At 44.8% G+C, this 14,194-nt stretch overlaps 1 protein-coding gene across 4 annotated transcripts in view; it reads right to left on the reverse strand.

The window, feature by feature from the left end:
• Positions 1–14,194, reverse strand: part of LOC122940408 (oocyte zinc finger protein XlCOF22-like) — a 43,116-nt gene that overhangs the window by 7,673 nt on the left and 21,249 nt on the right. For all 4 annotated transcript variants that reach the window (XM_044297075.1, XM_044297076.1, XM_044297074.1 and 1 more), the window contains one exon: positions 9,667–9,769. In XM_044297075.1, the coding sequence (XP_044153010.1) occupies positions 9,667–9,769 (103 nt within the window). The remainder of the gene's footprint in view (positions 1–9,666; positions 9,770–14,194) is intronic.

The following is a 14,194-nucleotide window of genomic DNA, read 5'->3' on the forward strand; positions in this document are numbered from 1 at the left end:
AAATAGCAGCGGCCCAGCTTAAGACCTCTTAGTGACCGCTGTAAAAAAGCGCATGGGTGGTTATTTAGGGGTTAAGTGCTTGTGACTCATATATACTGTACACACCATCACAAGATTATGAAAAGTATATCACTAGAGAGGAACCAATTTCATGAAATACATTTCAGGTGTAATTCTGAATAATCATTCAGAAGAGGGAACAAATAAATTCGACTAGAATCAAACCTGCTCCCATTGGCCTGATAATCTGTGTATGACTCTCTGGCAGATCTACTCCTTGGCATCAGCTGGAGGTGTGTGATGATGCCACCTGCCACACTGAATACCCTGCAGTGGAGGCTGGACAAGACAGTACACATATCAAACCGGGCCAGTTCCAGCCACTGTTCCAATCTCCCTCACAGAAGTCTATGGAGTCTGGGGACAGTATGTGCAGAAGAAAGGGCCCAGTCCAGGTACGACTGAACCCGGTTGTTCAGGCAATGCTTGTCCTTTAGCTGATATGAGTCAGGTTGGCACAGCACTTAAAAAACTTCCATCACATTAAAAAAACTAAATTGGCTGCTGCTGCTGTGCCTTCTGAGACTTATTGTAGGGGTAGCACCACCAGAGAGGGTAGAAGGTCTTTGACTCAGCCAGGTTGGAGACGGGACTCCTGGACAGAAATACAGGTGACAGGCATCAGTAAAACAATTCTCCCCTTTTTTATTTGATTGCAATTATCTAAAAGTATGGCTATCCAGTAGTTGTCACTTTGCTTGATGCTAACCACATGCTTACCAGCATGTAGGCAACCAAGCATGCAGTTTGTCATACTCACCAGCATCCCTAAGGAGCCAGTTTTTTAAGACCCCACTGCAATGGTTGGTCATGGGCAATGTCATCATCTTCATCATCATATCTATCATACCGAGCGCTAACCTCCTTCCCTAGCTGTGCCTGGGAAAACTCAATGTCCCCCTGTACCACAAACTTCTTCACCTCCACTTCCTCCTTTACGTGACTTTATCCATCCAGGTTCCTATCAGCTACGGGATCCCTAGAAAGCTGTGGAGGTGGTTGTTCTTCCTCTAGTCCTTGTTGCATCAGCGTGAGCATTAGTACAACTATAAATATCAGGGTGATGCCATGTTAATGCTGGTCTCTACTCTGGTGGCCTCTTCAAAGGGGTTCATTCAGTATGCTACACATGGCCCTGATGAGCCGCCACTGCCTGCGCTCAAAATAACATATGCTCTGCTGTGGTGGTCTCATGCATCATGTAAATCATTAATCTCTTTACGCTGCTCATAGCACCGCTTCAGCATATGTAAGGTGGAATTCAAACGGTACAAAGGCAGCCCATTTTGTCACTTCGAGTTCAGAAGAGCCTTTTTAGTCACATAAGAATGGCTGGACAGTCCCTGGACATGACCAACACCATCTGCAAGCCACGTTACGTTTCCACAAATTGATGCACCAGAAATTTATGATGTGTGCCATGCAGGGAACATGTGCTATTTCCCCCAAATAAAGTGCAGCCACAATGTTCCTGCCATTGTCACCAACCACGTTGTCCAGTTGTAGATGGAGAAGAGAAATCCAGCAGGAAACTTGCTGCTTGATGCAGATTAGCAACTGATCTATGTAGCTTCTCTCGCCCAGGCTCATCAGCTTTAACCGCCTCCGCAGGATTGCATTCTGTAGGCGGTCGATTCATTCCTCTTTGACGCGCCGGCGCGTCATCTCGCAAGACGCGAGATTACGCGCACAGCCGGCCCGCGCATTGCGGGCCGGCAAAAGTTAAAAGGAGTATTTCGTCACCAGCCTGCCAGCCAATGATCATCGCTGGCAGGCTGGTGATTTTCAAAAAAAAGAATCACAAGCCAGTTAACACATTATATTTATAAATATAATGTGTTAAATGGCTTCTGTGCTCCTCTGCTGGTCCTTTTCGTCGGTTGGTCCCAGCAGAGGAGCACACATCACTGTGAGTACACACCAAACACTACACTTAGCCCCAGATCACCCCCCATCACCCCAATTAACCCCTTGATCACCCCTGTCAATCACTAGTGAAAGGAAAAAAAGTGATCAGTGTAAACTGTCACTTTTTTTTCTTCACTAGTATTGCCGGTTAGGTTTTAGTATAGTTTAGGCCCCTGTGTTAGGTAGTTAGCGTCGGTTAGCGCCCAGCTCACCGCACCGCAGTCACTGATTCGCTGATTAGCGTATCGCTAATCAGCATTTGTACTTTTATAGTATCTGTAAGTGATCAGAACTGATCACAGTCAGATCTATAATAGTATTAGTGTCACCTTAGTTCGCCCTCCACCCAAAACACAGTGTTTGCCTGATCAGGCCTGATCGGTCGCCCACACGTGCGTTCGCCTACACCCGCCCCAGTGACAATTTTTTTATTTATTTTTTATCACTGCACAATCACTTTACAAGCGCTGCGGCGATAAAAAAAATAAATCAGTTTTGATATTTTTTATCAATCGCAGTGGCTTCCGGTACTTCGCTAGCCTCCCATTTGTAAGACAGGCTTGCTTTTTTTCTTGGGTAGTCTCAGGGAATACCCCCTAAATTTAGTTGACCAAATGGCAAGTAAGGGGTATTCTTCTGAAGAGGCCTACAGGCTTCTGACCCAGTCGGATGAGGAATGGGAACCCTCATCTGACGAATCCAGCGGGTCAGAATATGAACCTGTAGAAAGCAGTGGCAGTCTGACCCAAAGTCTGGACGATGAGGTTGAGGTCCCTGATACCACGAGGCATACCCGGCCCCGTGTTGCTAGACCACAGGTTGCGCAGGATCCGATTCAAGGGCAGCAGAGTGGGGCTGGCGCTGTCGGATTACGTGGTGAGGCATACACCAGCAGCGCAGTCCATCCTGGACCTAGTACCAGTACTGCCATAGAACATGGTGAAGTGGCGAGCACCAGAAGGGCAGTTGAAGCTGGTACGGTGGCACGTGCATTAGTTCCCCCGTCGCAGCCACCGCACAGACAGGCCCGTAGAGCCCCTAGAGTCCCTGAGGTGCTGGCAAACCCTGATTGGCAGCCCCCAACTTCAGCCGCACCAGTAGTTCCCCCTTTCACCACCCAGTCTGGAGTTCGGGTTGAGACAGCTCAGATCGGATTGGCACTGGAGTTTTTTGAGCTGTTCTTGACTGCGGAGCTCTTGGACTTAGTCGTGGCAGAAACAAATCGGTATGCCACTCAATTTACAGCCGCCAACCCAGGAAGCTTTTATGCCCAGTCTTTCCAGTGGAAACCCGTCCAAGTTTCAGAATTTAAAACTTTTCTGTGCCTTCTCCTCAACATGGGCCTGACCAAAAAGCATGAATTGCGGTCATATTGGTCCACAAACCCAATTCATCACATGCCCATGTTCTCTGCTGCCATGTCCAGGACACGATTTGAGGCCATCCTGCGTTTCCTGCACTTTAGTGACAACAGCACCTCTCGTCCCAGAGGCCACCCAGCTTTTGACCGGCTCTGCAAAATTCGGCCTCGCATAGACCACCTTAACACCAAATTTGCAGATTTGTATACCCCTGAGCAAAACATCTGCATAGACGAGTCCCTTATACATTTTACCGGGTGCCTTGGCTTCAAACAATACATCCCAAGCAAGCGCGCCTGGTATGGGGTCAAATTGTATAAGCTCTGTCAAAGGGCCACAGGCTATGCGCACAAATTTCGGGTCTATGAGGGTAAAGATCAGACCTGGAGCCGGTCGGTTGCCCGACTACCTGGGGAGCAGTGGAAAGACAGTCTGGGACTTGGTGTCACCCTTATTTGGCAAGGGGTACCATCTTTATGGGGACAATTTCTACACAAGTGTGCCCCTCTTCAGGCATTTGTTCCTAGAACAGATTGGCTGCTGTGGCACCGCGCGACCTAGTCGCCGGGCCTTCCCCCAACGGCTCATTAACACCAGTCTTGCAAGGGGGAGAGGGCTGCCTTGTGTAACGAAGAACTGCTCGCGGTGAAATGGAGAGACAAGTGTGACGTTTACATGCTCTCCTCCATTCACGCAGACACGACAATCCAAATAGAACGAGCAACCAGTGTCATTGAAAGGCCCCTCTCGATCCACGACTATAATTTGCTCATGGGAGGGGTGGACTTCAATGACCAGATGTTGGCTCCTTATTTAGTGTCCCGCCGCACTAGACGCTGGTATAAGAAGGTGTCTGTATATTTAATTCAATTGGCTATGTACAATAGTTTTGTTCTCTACAGTAAGGCTGGGAGAACAAGATCCTTCCTCAAATTTCAGGAAGAGATCATTGAGAACCTCCTGTATCCAGGAGGGTCCGTGGCCCGATCCACCATTGTAGTGTAACGGCTGAGGACGGGGAAAATCCTCAGCCGTGCGATGCCAGATGATGTTAACCCCTGCTCGGCCAGGACGACAGAATTAGGGAGCAGGTCACCTCCTAATCGCATCCCTAATCTGACCCTAACTCCTAGCTGCATGGGCCGACCTTTAAGGTAGGAGGACCCATGCTCAGGAACCTCGGATCCCTACTCACCCTCCGACCGGTCCCTAAACTAGGAGTGGAGGGTAAGACGACCTGTTCCTTCTGGACAAGGAGGAACAGGAGTCTCACTGGCCAAGCTGCAGGGAAAAGGGGGAACACAAACAGATCTATGGATATGGCAGGTGAACTGAACCAGTTCCACCTACCTGCCACAGCCTTGCTGACTGGATCCCTGTGCTGACAAGCTGAAGATCACAACGCATCCACACACAGGGACCCAGATCCATAGCTGCACAGAAAAACAAGGAAAACATCAAATAGACATCACACATAAACTTGACATAAACTTATGACCACAAGGGTGGCCCCCACTGGCAGGTAAAATAACAGGAGGCTGCTCAAGCTAAGCATGGCTGAAGCAACCCACAGACTGGAGCTAACAGTGAGGCTTTATAGGCCCAAGTAGCCACACCCAGTGTTCACACACACAGAAGGGAAATTAACCCTACAGACACAAGGCAAGGGAAGACGGCCACTTAAAGGGGAATACACACATAAACCACACACTCCACCTGTTGCCGCGGGCAACGGCATGTGTGGCAATCATGTCCTGGGGATCAGCCATAGGGCTGAGACACTGCCACCACACGCACTCAACACCACACGTTGCCACGGACAACCAAATGAAGGAAAGTGTCACACCACATACCATCAGCCGTGACATGTAGTTAGCCGTCTACACGAGCGACATTTCCCTAATGTCGTTGCTGGTACCTCAACCCAAGCGCCACCCCGAAAAAGATGTCGTGTCTGGAGCAGGAGTGGAATAAGGCGTGACACCCGCTATTTCTGTCCTGACAACCCTGCCCTATGCTTAGGGGAGTGTTTCCGGAAGTACCACACACAGGTACACTATTAGCATAGGGATTGCATGACACAGGACAGGCACACAGGGCTCTTAGGGCCCTTTCACTCACAGCTGCTGCAAACCTCTCCTTTCACCTGGGACAAAGTGCATAATGTACTTCGCCACATCTCTGGGCGCTTTGCACATTGTCCCATGGGGAAGGAGAGGTTTGTCCTATAAAAAGGTAAAAAAAAAGCAAAACAAAAAAAAAAATCACCGGTAAGCAAAAAAGTTAATCTGTTCCAAAAGTTCAATAAAGTTTATAAAAGTTAATGTTCTGTTCAAATGTTATATAAAGTTAATGTTAATAAATTTATTGCGTTGCGGGCTGTTTTTTTTTTTTTTTTTACCTTCTAGGTGGACCAACCGATGAACCAGCTGCAGCACTGATGTGCATTCTGACGGAAGCATTAAGCTGCTGTCAGATTACACAAAAGTCGGTGTATGCGGCACCGCAATACAAGATTTCTCCTCTGCAGTAAAAAAGATACGTTTGCCGAGGCTTATGAGCTGAGGAGGCGGCGGTGTTCATATGCTTTGGCAAACACTTTGTATATAAAAAAATTAATAAATCCCGGCAATGATTTATTCATCCACATCGACTGATGTGAATGGAAAAATCGGGTGTGCCAGGGCATACGAGCTGAATGGGTTTGGATGTTGGGCGGAGCTCCTATGTCCTGGCAGACGCCTTTCCCCTCCTTTTTTTTTTTTGAGAGAGATTTTTTCATCCACATTGATCGATGTGAATGAAGAAATCTGTGCCGTTCATTTTTTCTTTCAGCCCAGAGGCTGAACGTAAAAAAAAAAAATCTCATTACCCGTATGCTCAATATAAGGAGAATAGCAGAAACTCCTAATGCTGGCCATACATGTAATGATTGTGGAGACCCTCAAATGCCAGGGCAGTACAAACACCCCACAAATGACCCCATTTTGAAAAGAAGACACCCCAAGGTATTCGCTGAGGGGCATATTGAGTCCATGAAAGATTGAACTTTTTGTCCCAAGTTAGCGGAAAGGGAGACTTTGTGAGAAAAAAAAAAATTAAAATCAATTTCCGCTAACTTATGCAAAAAAAAAATAATTCTATGAACTCGCCATGCCCCTCATTGAATACCTTGGGGTGTCTTCTTTCCAAAATGGGGTCACATGTGGGGTATTTATACTGCCCTGCCATTTTAGGGGCCCTAAAGCGTGAGAAGAAGTCTGGAATCCAAATGTCTAAAAATGCCCTCCTAAAAGTAATTAGGTCCCCTTTGCGCACCTAGTGACCCCATTTTGGAAAGAAGACACCCCAAGGTATTCCGTGAGGGGCATGGCGAGTTCCTAGAATTTTTTTTTTTTTTGGCACAAGTTAGCGGAAAATGAGGATTTTTTTATTTTTTATTTTTTTCTTACAAAGTCTCATATTCCACTAACTTGTGACAAAAAATAAAAACTTCCATGAACTCACTATGCCCATAACGAAATACCTTGGGGTGTCTTCTTTCCAAAATGGGGTCACTTGTGGGGTATTTATACTGCCCTGGCATTTTAGGGGCCCTAATGCGTGAGAAGTAGTTTGAAATCCAAATGTGTTAAAAATGCCCTGTGAAATCCTAAAGGTGCTCTTTAGAATTTGGGCCCCTTTGCCCACCTAGGCTGCAAAAAAGTGTCACACGTGGTATCGCCGTACTCAGGAGAAGTAGGGCAATGTGTTTTGGGGTGTCTTTTTACATATACCCATGCTGGGTGAGAGAAATATCTCTCTAAAATGACAACTTTGTATAAAAAAATGGGAAAAGTTGTCTTTTAGAGAGATATTTCTCTCACCCAGCATGGGTATATGTAAAAAGACACCCCAAAACACATTGCCCTACTTCTCCTAAGTACGGCGATACCACATGTGTGACACTTTTTTGCAGCCTAGGTGGGCAAAGGGGCCCAAATTTTAAAGAGCACCTTTAGGATTTCACAGTGCATTTTTCACACATTTGGATTTCAAACTACTTCTCACGCATTAGGGCCCCTAAAATGCCAGGGCAGTATAAATACCCCACAAGTGACCCCATTTTGGAAAGACACCCCAAGGTATTTCGTGATGGGCATAGTGAGTTCATGGAAGTTTTTATTTTTTGTCACAAGTTAGTGGAATATGAGACTTTGTAAGAAAAAAAAAAAGAAAAAAAACATTTTCCGCTAACATGTGACAAAAAATAAAAACTTTTATGAACTCACTATGCCCATCAGCGAATACCTTAGGGTGTCTACTTTCTAAAATGGGGTCATTTGTGGGGTGTTTCTACTGTCTGGCCATTGTAGATCCTCAGGAAACATGACAGGTGCTCAGAAAGTCAGAGCTGCTTCAAAATGCGGAAATTCACATTTTTGTACCATAGTTTGTAAACGCTATAACTTTCGCGCAAACCAATAAATATACACTTATTGCATTTTTTTATCAAAGACATGTAAAACAATACATTTAGAGAAAAATTTATATAGAAATGTAGTTTTATTTGAAAAATTTTACAACTGAAAGTGAAAAATTACATTTTTTTGCAAAAATTTTGATTAATAACAAAAAAAGTAAAAATGTCAGCAACAATGAAATACCACCAAATGAAAGCTCTATTAGTGAGAAGAAAAGGAGGTAAAATTCATTTGGGTGGTAAGTTGTATGAAAGTAGTGTAGTGCAGAATTGTAAAAAGTGGTCTGGTCATGAAGGGTGTTTAAGCTAGGGCAGCTGAGGTGGTTAAAGAGGACTTTGATGTTTTGTTTTTTTTAGTTTAGATAAATACCTTTCCTTGCGGGGTTTCCCCCCGTTGATACTGCCACCCTACCAGTTTTTTTCAAATATCGCTCCCCCTGCAGTTTTTCCACTCAGTATGTTAATACTCAGCATCGGTACAGGGAGGAGGAGACATCAGGGTTTCTCAATGTTCGTCTCCTTCTCCCCGGATGTGCCACGATCCAATCACAGCGGAGAGCGTCACAGCCAGGGAGAAAAAAAAAAGCTCACCTTCTCCCTGTCTGTGACGTTCTCCGCTGTGATTGGAGAGGTTGAGTGCACGTGTTCAGCTCCATATCCAGAGGTCGTCTTTTCAAAAAAGACGTATGTCGTCATGGAGGAGTGGAAGAGGATTCCAGTGGCAACCTGTGAAGCTCTAGAGAACTACATGCCCAAGAGAGTTAAGGCAGTGCTGGAAAATAATGGTGGCTACACAAAATATTGACACTTTGGGCAAAATTTGTCCATTCTCACTTAGGGGTGTACTCACGTTTGTTGCCAGCGGTTTAGACATTAGTGGCTGTGTGTTGAGTTATTTTGAGATAAAACCAAATTTACACCATTATACAAGGTGTACACTGACTACTTTACATTGTATCAAAATGTCATATCTTCAGGGTTGTCCCATGAAAAGATCAAATATTTACAAAAATGTGAGGGGTGGACCGACTTTTGTGAGATACTGTAGGTACCAGCAACAGATCCTGATGATTTCCTTGCCCAAATGCATTCAGCATGGCAGAACATTCCTCAGACAATCATTAGTAACCTCATTGGTAGGATGCCAAGGCGTGTAAGTGAATGTATTTATGCACGTGGCTCTCATACACAATACTGAATAAAGCAAGATGTTTTGCATATTTTGTTTCCGTTTTTTATCATTTGCAAATCATCAAAGGGGTTCTCCAAGATTTTCCTCAGCATAGATCTTCAATATAAGATCAGCAGAGGTCAGGTCTTTGCACCCCCACCAATCAGCTGTCTGAGGAAGCCTCAGTGCTCACCGGAGCTCCAGTTAATACAAAGCCTCCTCACAGCTTACCGGGCACAGAACCGTCTGTTGAATAGTAGCTATGCTTGGCATTGCAGCTCAGACCCATTTACTCGAGTGGGACTAATCTGTGCCTAGGCCATACGACCGATGAACGTCACATTGCATGGCCAGGAAGAGGCCTAAGAGCACGCAGGCACTGTGTCCTCTCCTTATATCTGACCGACAAGGCTGCCGGGAGTTGAATCCGCCTCCCATCTGATTTCAATGAGCACTCCTGAGGGTGGACTATATATATATATATATATATATATATATAATCTCATATATATATACACTGTATATCACCTGTAACGCTGTGACATTTCCATCCATATTTAACTTGAATTTTAGCTGAATCAGTGAATATAACGCAGAAAAACTGACAGAAGAGAGAACCTAAAAATGTAACATAAAATTGTATCATCCAGTGAAGGAGTAGAATCTTAGAGACCTCTCGGCTTTACTTAGTGGTCACTACTCACCTGTACGGTTATCTGTAGGAATGTCCTCTGTACTCTGCTCATCACCCCTCACATATGTCTCTGTAGGATTAATAATGTTCAGATCTTCACCCGGATTCACAATCTGTTAAATAAATATTGTAGAAGTCATCAGACGGTTGGAGAAGTCGTGTGGAAAGTTTTATATGACCTGAAAAGACGACCAAAAATGACCGGACAGCAGGAGTTCTCTGACCAAAATATCTGCAGGTCTCCTGTATAAATCCAATCTGATTGCTTCGTTATTCCAACCAGTTTGCAATGCAGGGAGAGTAGCCCTTATATTCCATCCCTAACATTACATTGTGTGCATATAACATTACATTGTTTGTGCACCTGTTGCCCTTGCTGGCCGCATCAGGACTGTGAAGCCGGTAATCCAAAGTTCTTTAGGTCCATGGCTTGTTTACCTCCTAGGAATGGACATAATCATCTGCTCTGCTGCAGCCAATGACTGGATTCAGGGGTAACATGTCCACAAGATACACATCACCACTAAAGCCAGTCATTGGCTGCAGTCAAGCAGGTGACCATGCCTGTGCCGGCGAGGAAGCAAACAACATTTACTGGAAGATGGACATAACAGCCAGTGTGCATAACCAGAGCTAAGGGTAGCAGGTACATATGACTCTTTAAATAGTAGAGTCTGTGGAAACATGTGAAAAGTTACTTATTCCTGAACAAACCCTTTAATGCTGTCTTCCTGTTCTGTCTACCAGTTTTGGGATGACTGCAGGCATGAAGATACTGTACCTACTATAAGGGACAGGGGACAACACGGGAAAGGTGAGAACTGATTATCTATCACCACTAGAACACCCTGCTTATCACTGATTATAGTATAAGTGACAGGACAGAACACAGGAAAGGTGAGAACTGATTATCTATCACCACTAGAACACCCTGCTTATCACTGATTATAGTATAAGTGACAGGACAGAACACAGGAAAGGTGAGAACTGATTATCTATCACCGGTAGATCACCCTGATTATCACTGATTATAGTATAAGAACACAGTGGCTTAACTAGAGTTGTAAGGGGCCCAGGGCAAACTTTGGATAGGGTTCCCCCTCTCCATAATAAGTTTGACTGGGTTGTAGTACACTGCCGCTGATCACTACACAAACTCACAGCATCTAAACCCCTCTAGCTATAAAGCCCCTGTAAGGCCCCCTAGTCCTAGTTATATAGATCTAGTTATAGTGGACCCAGCAATAATAATGCCCTGGTTGTGTTATCAGTATTAAAAATACCTCTGACAGTGTCTTCAGTAATAGTAATGCCCCCCATAATTCCCCCAGTCCACAATCCCATCCTCTTTGTCCTCAATAATAATTTAGCACTTTTTTATGAGCCAGGGAGAACTGTGGCCAACTACTACTACTCCTGGTCGGTACTGATACCGCTGCTACCACCCACATTCTAACTCGGGGAGGACGAGGCATGGGTCTTTCATTTTGTAGTCTTCTGTTTTCCAAACATTTTTTTTTTAATTCGCTTTATTGAACACACAAAGCCAAATTATAATGACATTCTTTGTACATAGTCTTTCATTTGATGTACATCAGTAAGACTATATTGAAGCGTACGAATATCATGTATATAACACAATAAATAAAACAATAAACATCTGTTCTGCATCTGCATACTTGTGTCTTTCTTTTTACAGACGAGAGGTACCCAGTTTTATCAAGAAAACATCATAAAGGTTATTCACATGTTGTGGCTTATCTATTTCACCATGTCCCACCTTCTCCCTCCCGTCAAACTTTATTACTGTCTAGTTTGTTCTGCCCTTAAAGCCTCTGTTAACCTTTGGACTGAATAAGCAGTTCTTGGTGATGTACACCATACCCCCCACACCTTTTGAAACTTGGGCGTACAGCCTCTGTTCTTAAAAACGATGTTCTCATATGATATAATAGTGTTGACCAGTTGTTTCCATTGCGCTAAAGTGGGTGCTCTGTCTCCCATCCATCTAATGGCTATAGCTTTCCGCGCTAAGAACAATGTTTCTCTAAGGAATATCCTAATATGATGAGAGTATATAGTCTCATCCAGTATTTCAAAGAGACGGATCTTTGGGTGCAATGGCACTGCACATTCCAATAGATCTGAAAATAGCTTTACTACCTCTTCCCAAAATTTTTGTATGTAGAGACATGCCCAGATAAGATGCCAAAAATCGGCGTCAACTGACGCACATCTATGACATTCAGAATGGGTAAGCCTACCTATCCTATGTATCCTTTTTGGGGTTAGGTAGCTTTGGTGTATTATACACACTTGAATGAACTTATTATTTATGGCAGGTGACACTAGTGTGGGGGATTCCAGAATATCCTCATCATCTTCATTAGACAAATCTGGAATCATAGCTTTCCATTTAGATAATGTTTGCATCGGGTTACCTTTCAGTTTACCATCTAGGAGGTGGGTATACTATGTTGATATAAAGCCACGCGGTCCTTGAGAGCGTATAACTCCGATCATTGGAAAGGTTGACAGTAGGACTGGGGTATCTCGGTAGTGTGTTTGCATGGCATGCCTTAATTGAAGGAATCTGTAGAATGCCTGTCTAGGAAGTTCATGTCTGCGATTCATGGAGTCATAATCATTGAAAACATTGTTACTATATAGGTTTCCCAACGTGACAACCCCATGTTCCTTCCAGAACGCTCCTTCTCGCAGTGCCATCAAGTCAGGGAACATGGGGTTATCCCAAATCGGGTTTCCAATAGATCCGACTGCACATTATGTAGCCGCTTACAAGCTGTCCATACCTGAACCGCTGCCCTATAGATCGGTAACAGCTTACGTGGGAATAGTTTAGGTTGTTCTAGAACAGGCCATAAGTTGGTAAGGTCCAGGTAATCTGCGAGCTGTTTCTCCTGCCTATAGAGACAGTCTCCTGGTGACAACCACGACTTAATATTCCTCAGTTGCCCAGCTATGTAGTATAAGTGAATATCGGGCAGAGACATGCCCCCTTCTTTTTTAAGACGTGATAGGTTTAATATAGATAGCTTGGGTCTATTCGCACCCCAGATAAAAGGTGACAACAAGGAGGTAATTCTCTGAAAGAATGTCTTCGGGACTATATATGGTGCGTGTTGTAAAATATACAAACACTTCGGTAGGATAATCAGTTTTATCAGATTTATCCTCCCTGACACAGACAGAGGCAGCCCCTGCCACACCCTGAATTTTTCTTTACAATATTCTATGAGAGGTTGGATATTCAGAGCGTGAAAGGAGGTGACATCCTTTGTTATATAGATGGGCAGGTATTTATTTATAACTATTCACAATAGGTAACTCTCCTTGGGGGAAAAAAATCCTCCAGCTGATATAGAGGGCATAGGGTCGACTTGGACCAGTTTATCTTTAGTCCTGAGAACTGGCTGAATGTTTCAATTATGGTGATTGCTCTAGGGCAGTGATGTCGAACCTTTTAGAGGCCGAGTGCCCAAACTGCAACCCAAAACCCACTTATTTATCGTAAAAGTGCCAACACGGCAATTTAACCTGAATACTATAGTTTAATATAGTATATATTCCATGTACTTTATCATTTAGCTATTAAAGCCTGCCTACATTCAGTGCCCTGCCTGTGCTGTTCATAGTGCGCCCTGCGCTGATGAATGGCAGGAAAAGTCTAAGGCATATTGGTACACCATAGACTTTTTTCACAGTGCGGGTGCCCACAGAGAGGGCTCTGAGTGCCGCCTCTGGCACCCGTGCCATAGGTTTGCCATCACTGCTCTAGGGAGTGTGGATTCTGTTTGTGACATGAAGGGCACCATATCATCTGCGTACAAGCCGACCCTATTCTCCTGCTCTCCTATTTGAATTCCATGGAATTGCGAGTCCGCCCTTATTCGCATAGCCAGCGGCTCTATAGCCAAGGCGAATAGCAATGGTGACAGAGGACAATCCTGTCTTGTCCCTCGTCCCAGGCTGAAGCTGTCTGACAGCATCCCATTCACTAGTATGTGTTACATCATCTTTTGGCGCCGCAAACTCTGGAGTGTGCGTCCTGGCACGCTGGCTCACTTCCTTGCGTTCCACCGGACACGTGACTTCCTATTACTGGCGTCACGTGGCCGGAAGTGGGGCGGCACAGGAATACTGGCGCAGGATTTGGCACGTTCAAAAGGCGCTGACAGGTGTCACGGAAGGTGTACAGAAAACTAGAAGACACAAATGAAGATCCGACTGACTTGATCCAAAACTAAGGAACAGGAGGGTAAGCCCTGTAAGAGCCCTAGCTCTCTCCCTTACTGCTCAGCCTATGCAAAAATCTCAATGGTAGAAAATTGCATATCCTCGTTCCTCGACTGTATGCACCTGAACACCCTATAATAGTGAGGGGACACTACCACCGGCTCCCTACACTTAATACGGAGGGAGTCAGGGTAACCTAGGATCAAGCCCACAGGAAAACAGAAATAAAGAAAACAGACTTATCTTGTGGATGCAGTAGTAACAGCTTCTAGCATCAGCAC

Source organism: Bufo gargarizans, chromosome 6 (assembly GCF_014858855.1).
Source record: "Bufo gargarizans isolate SCDJY-AF-19 chromosome 6, ASM1485885v1, whole genome shotgun sequence".
Lineage (NCBI taxonomy): Eukaryota > Metazoa > Chordata > Amphibia > Anura > Bufonidae > Bufo > Bufo gargarizans.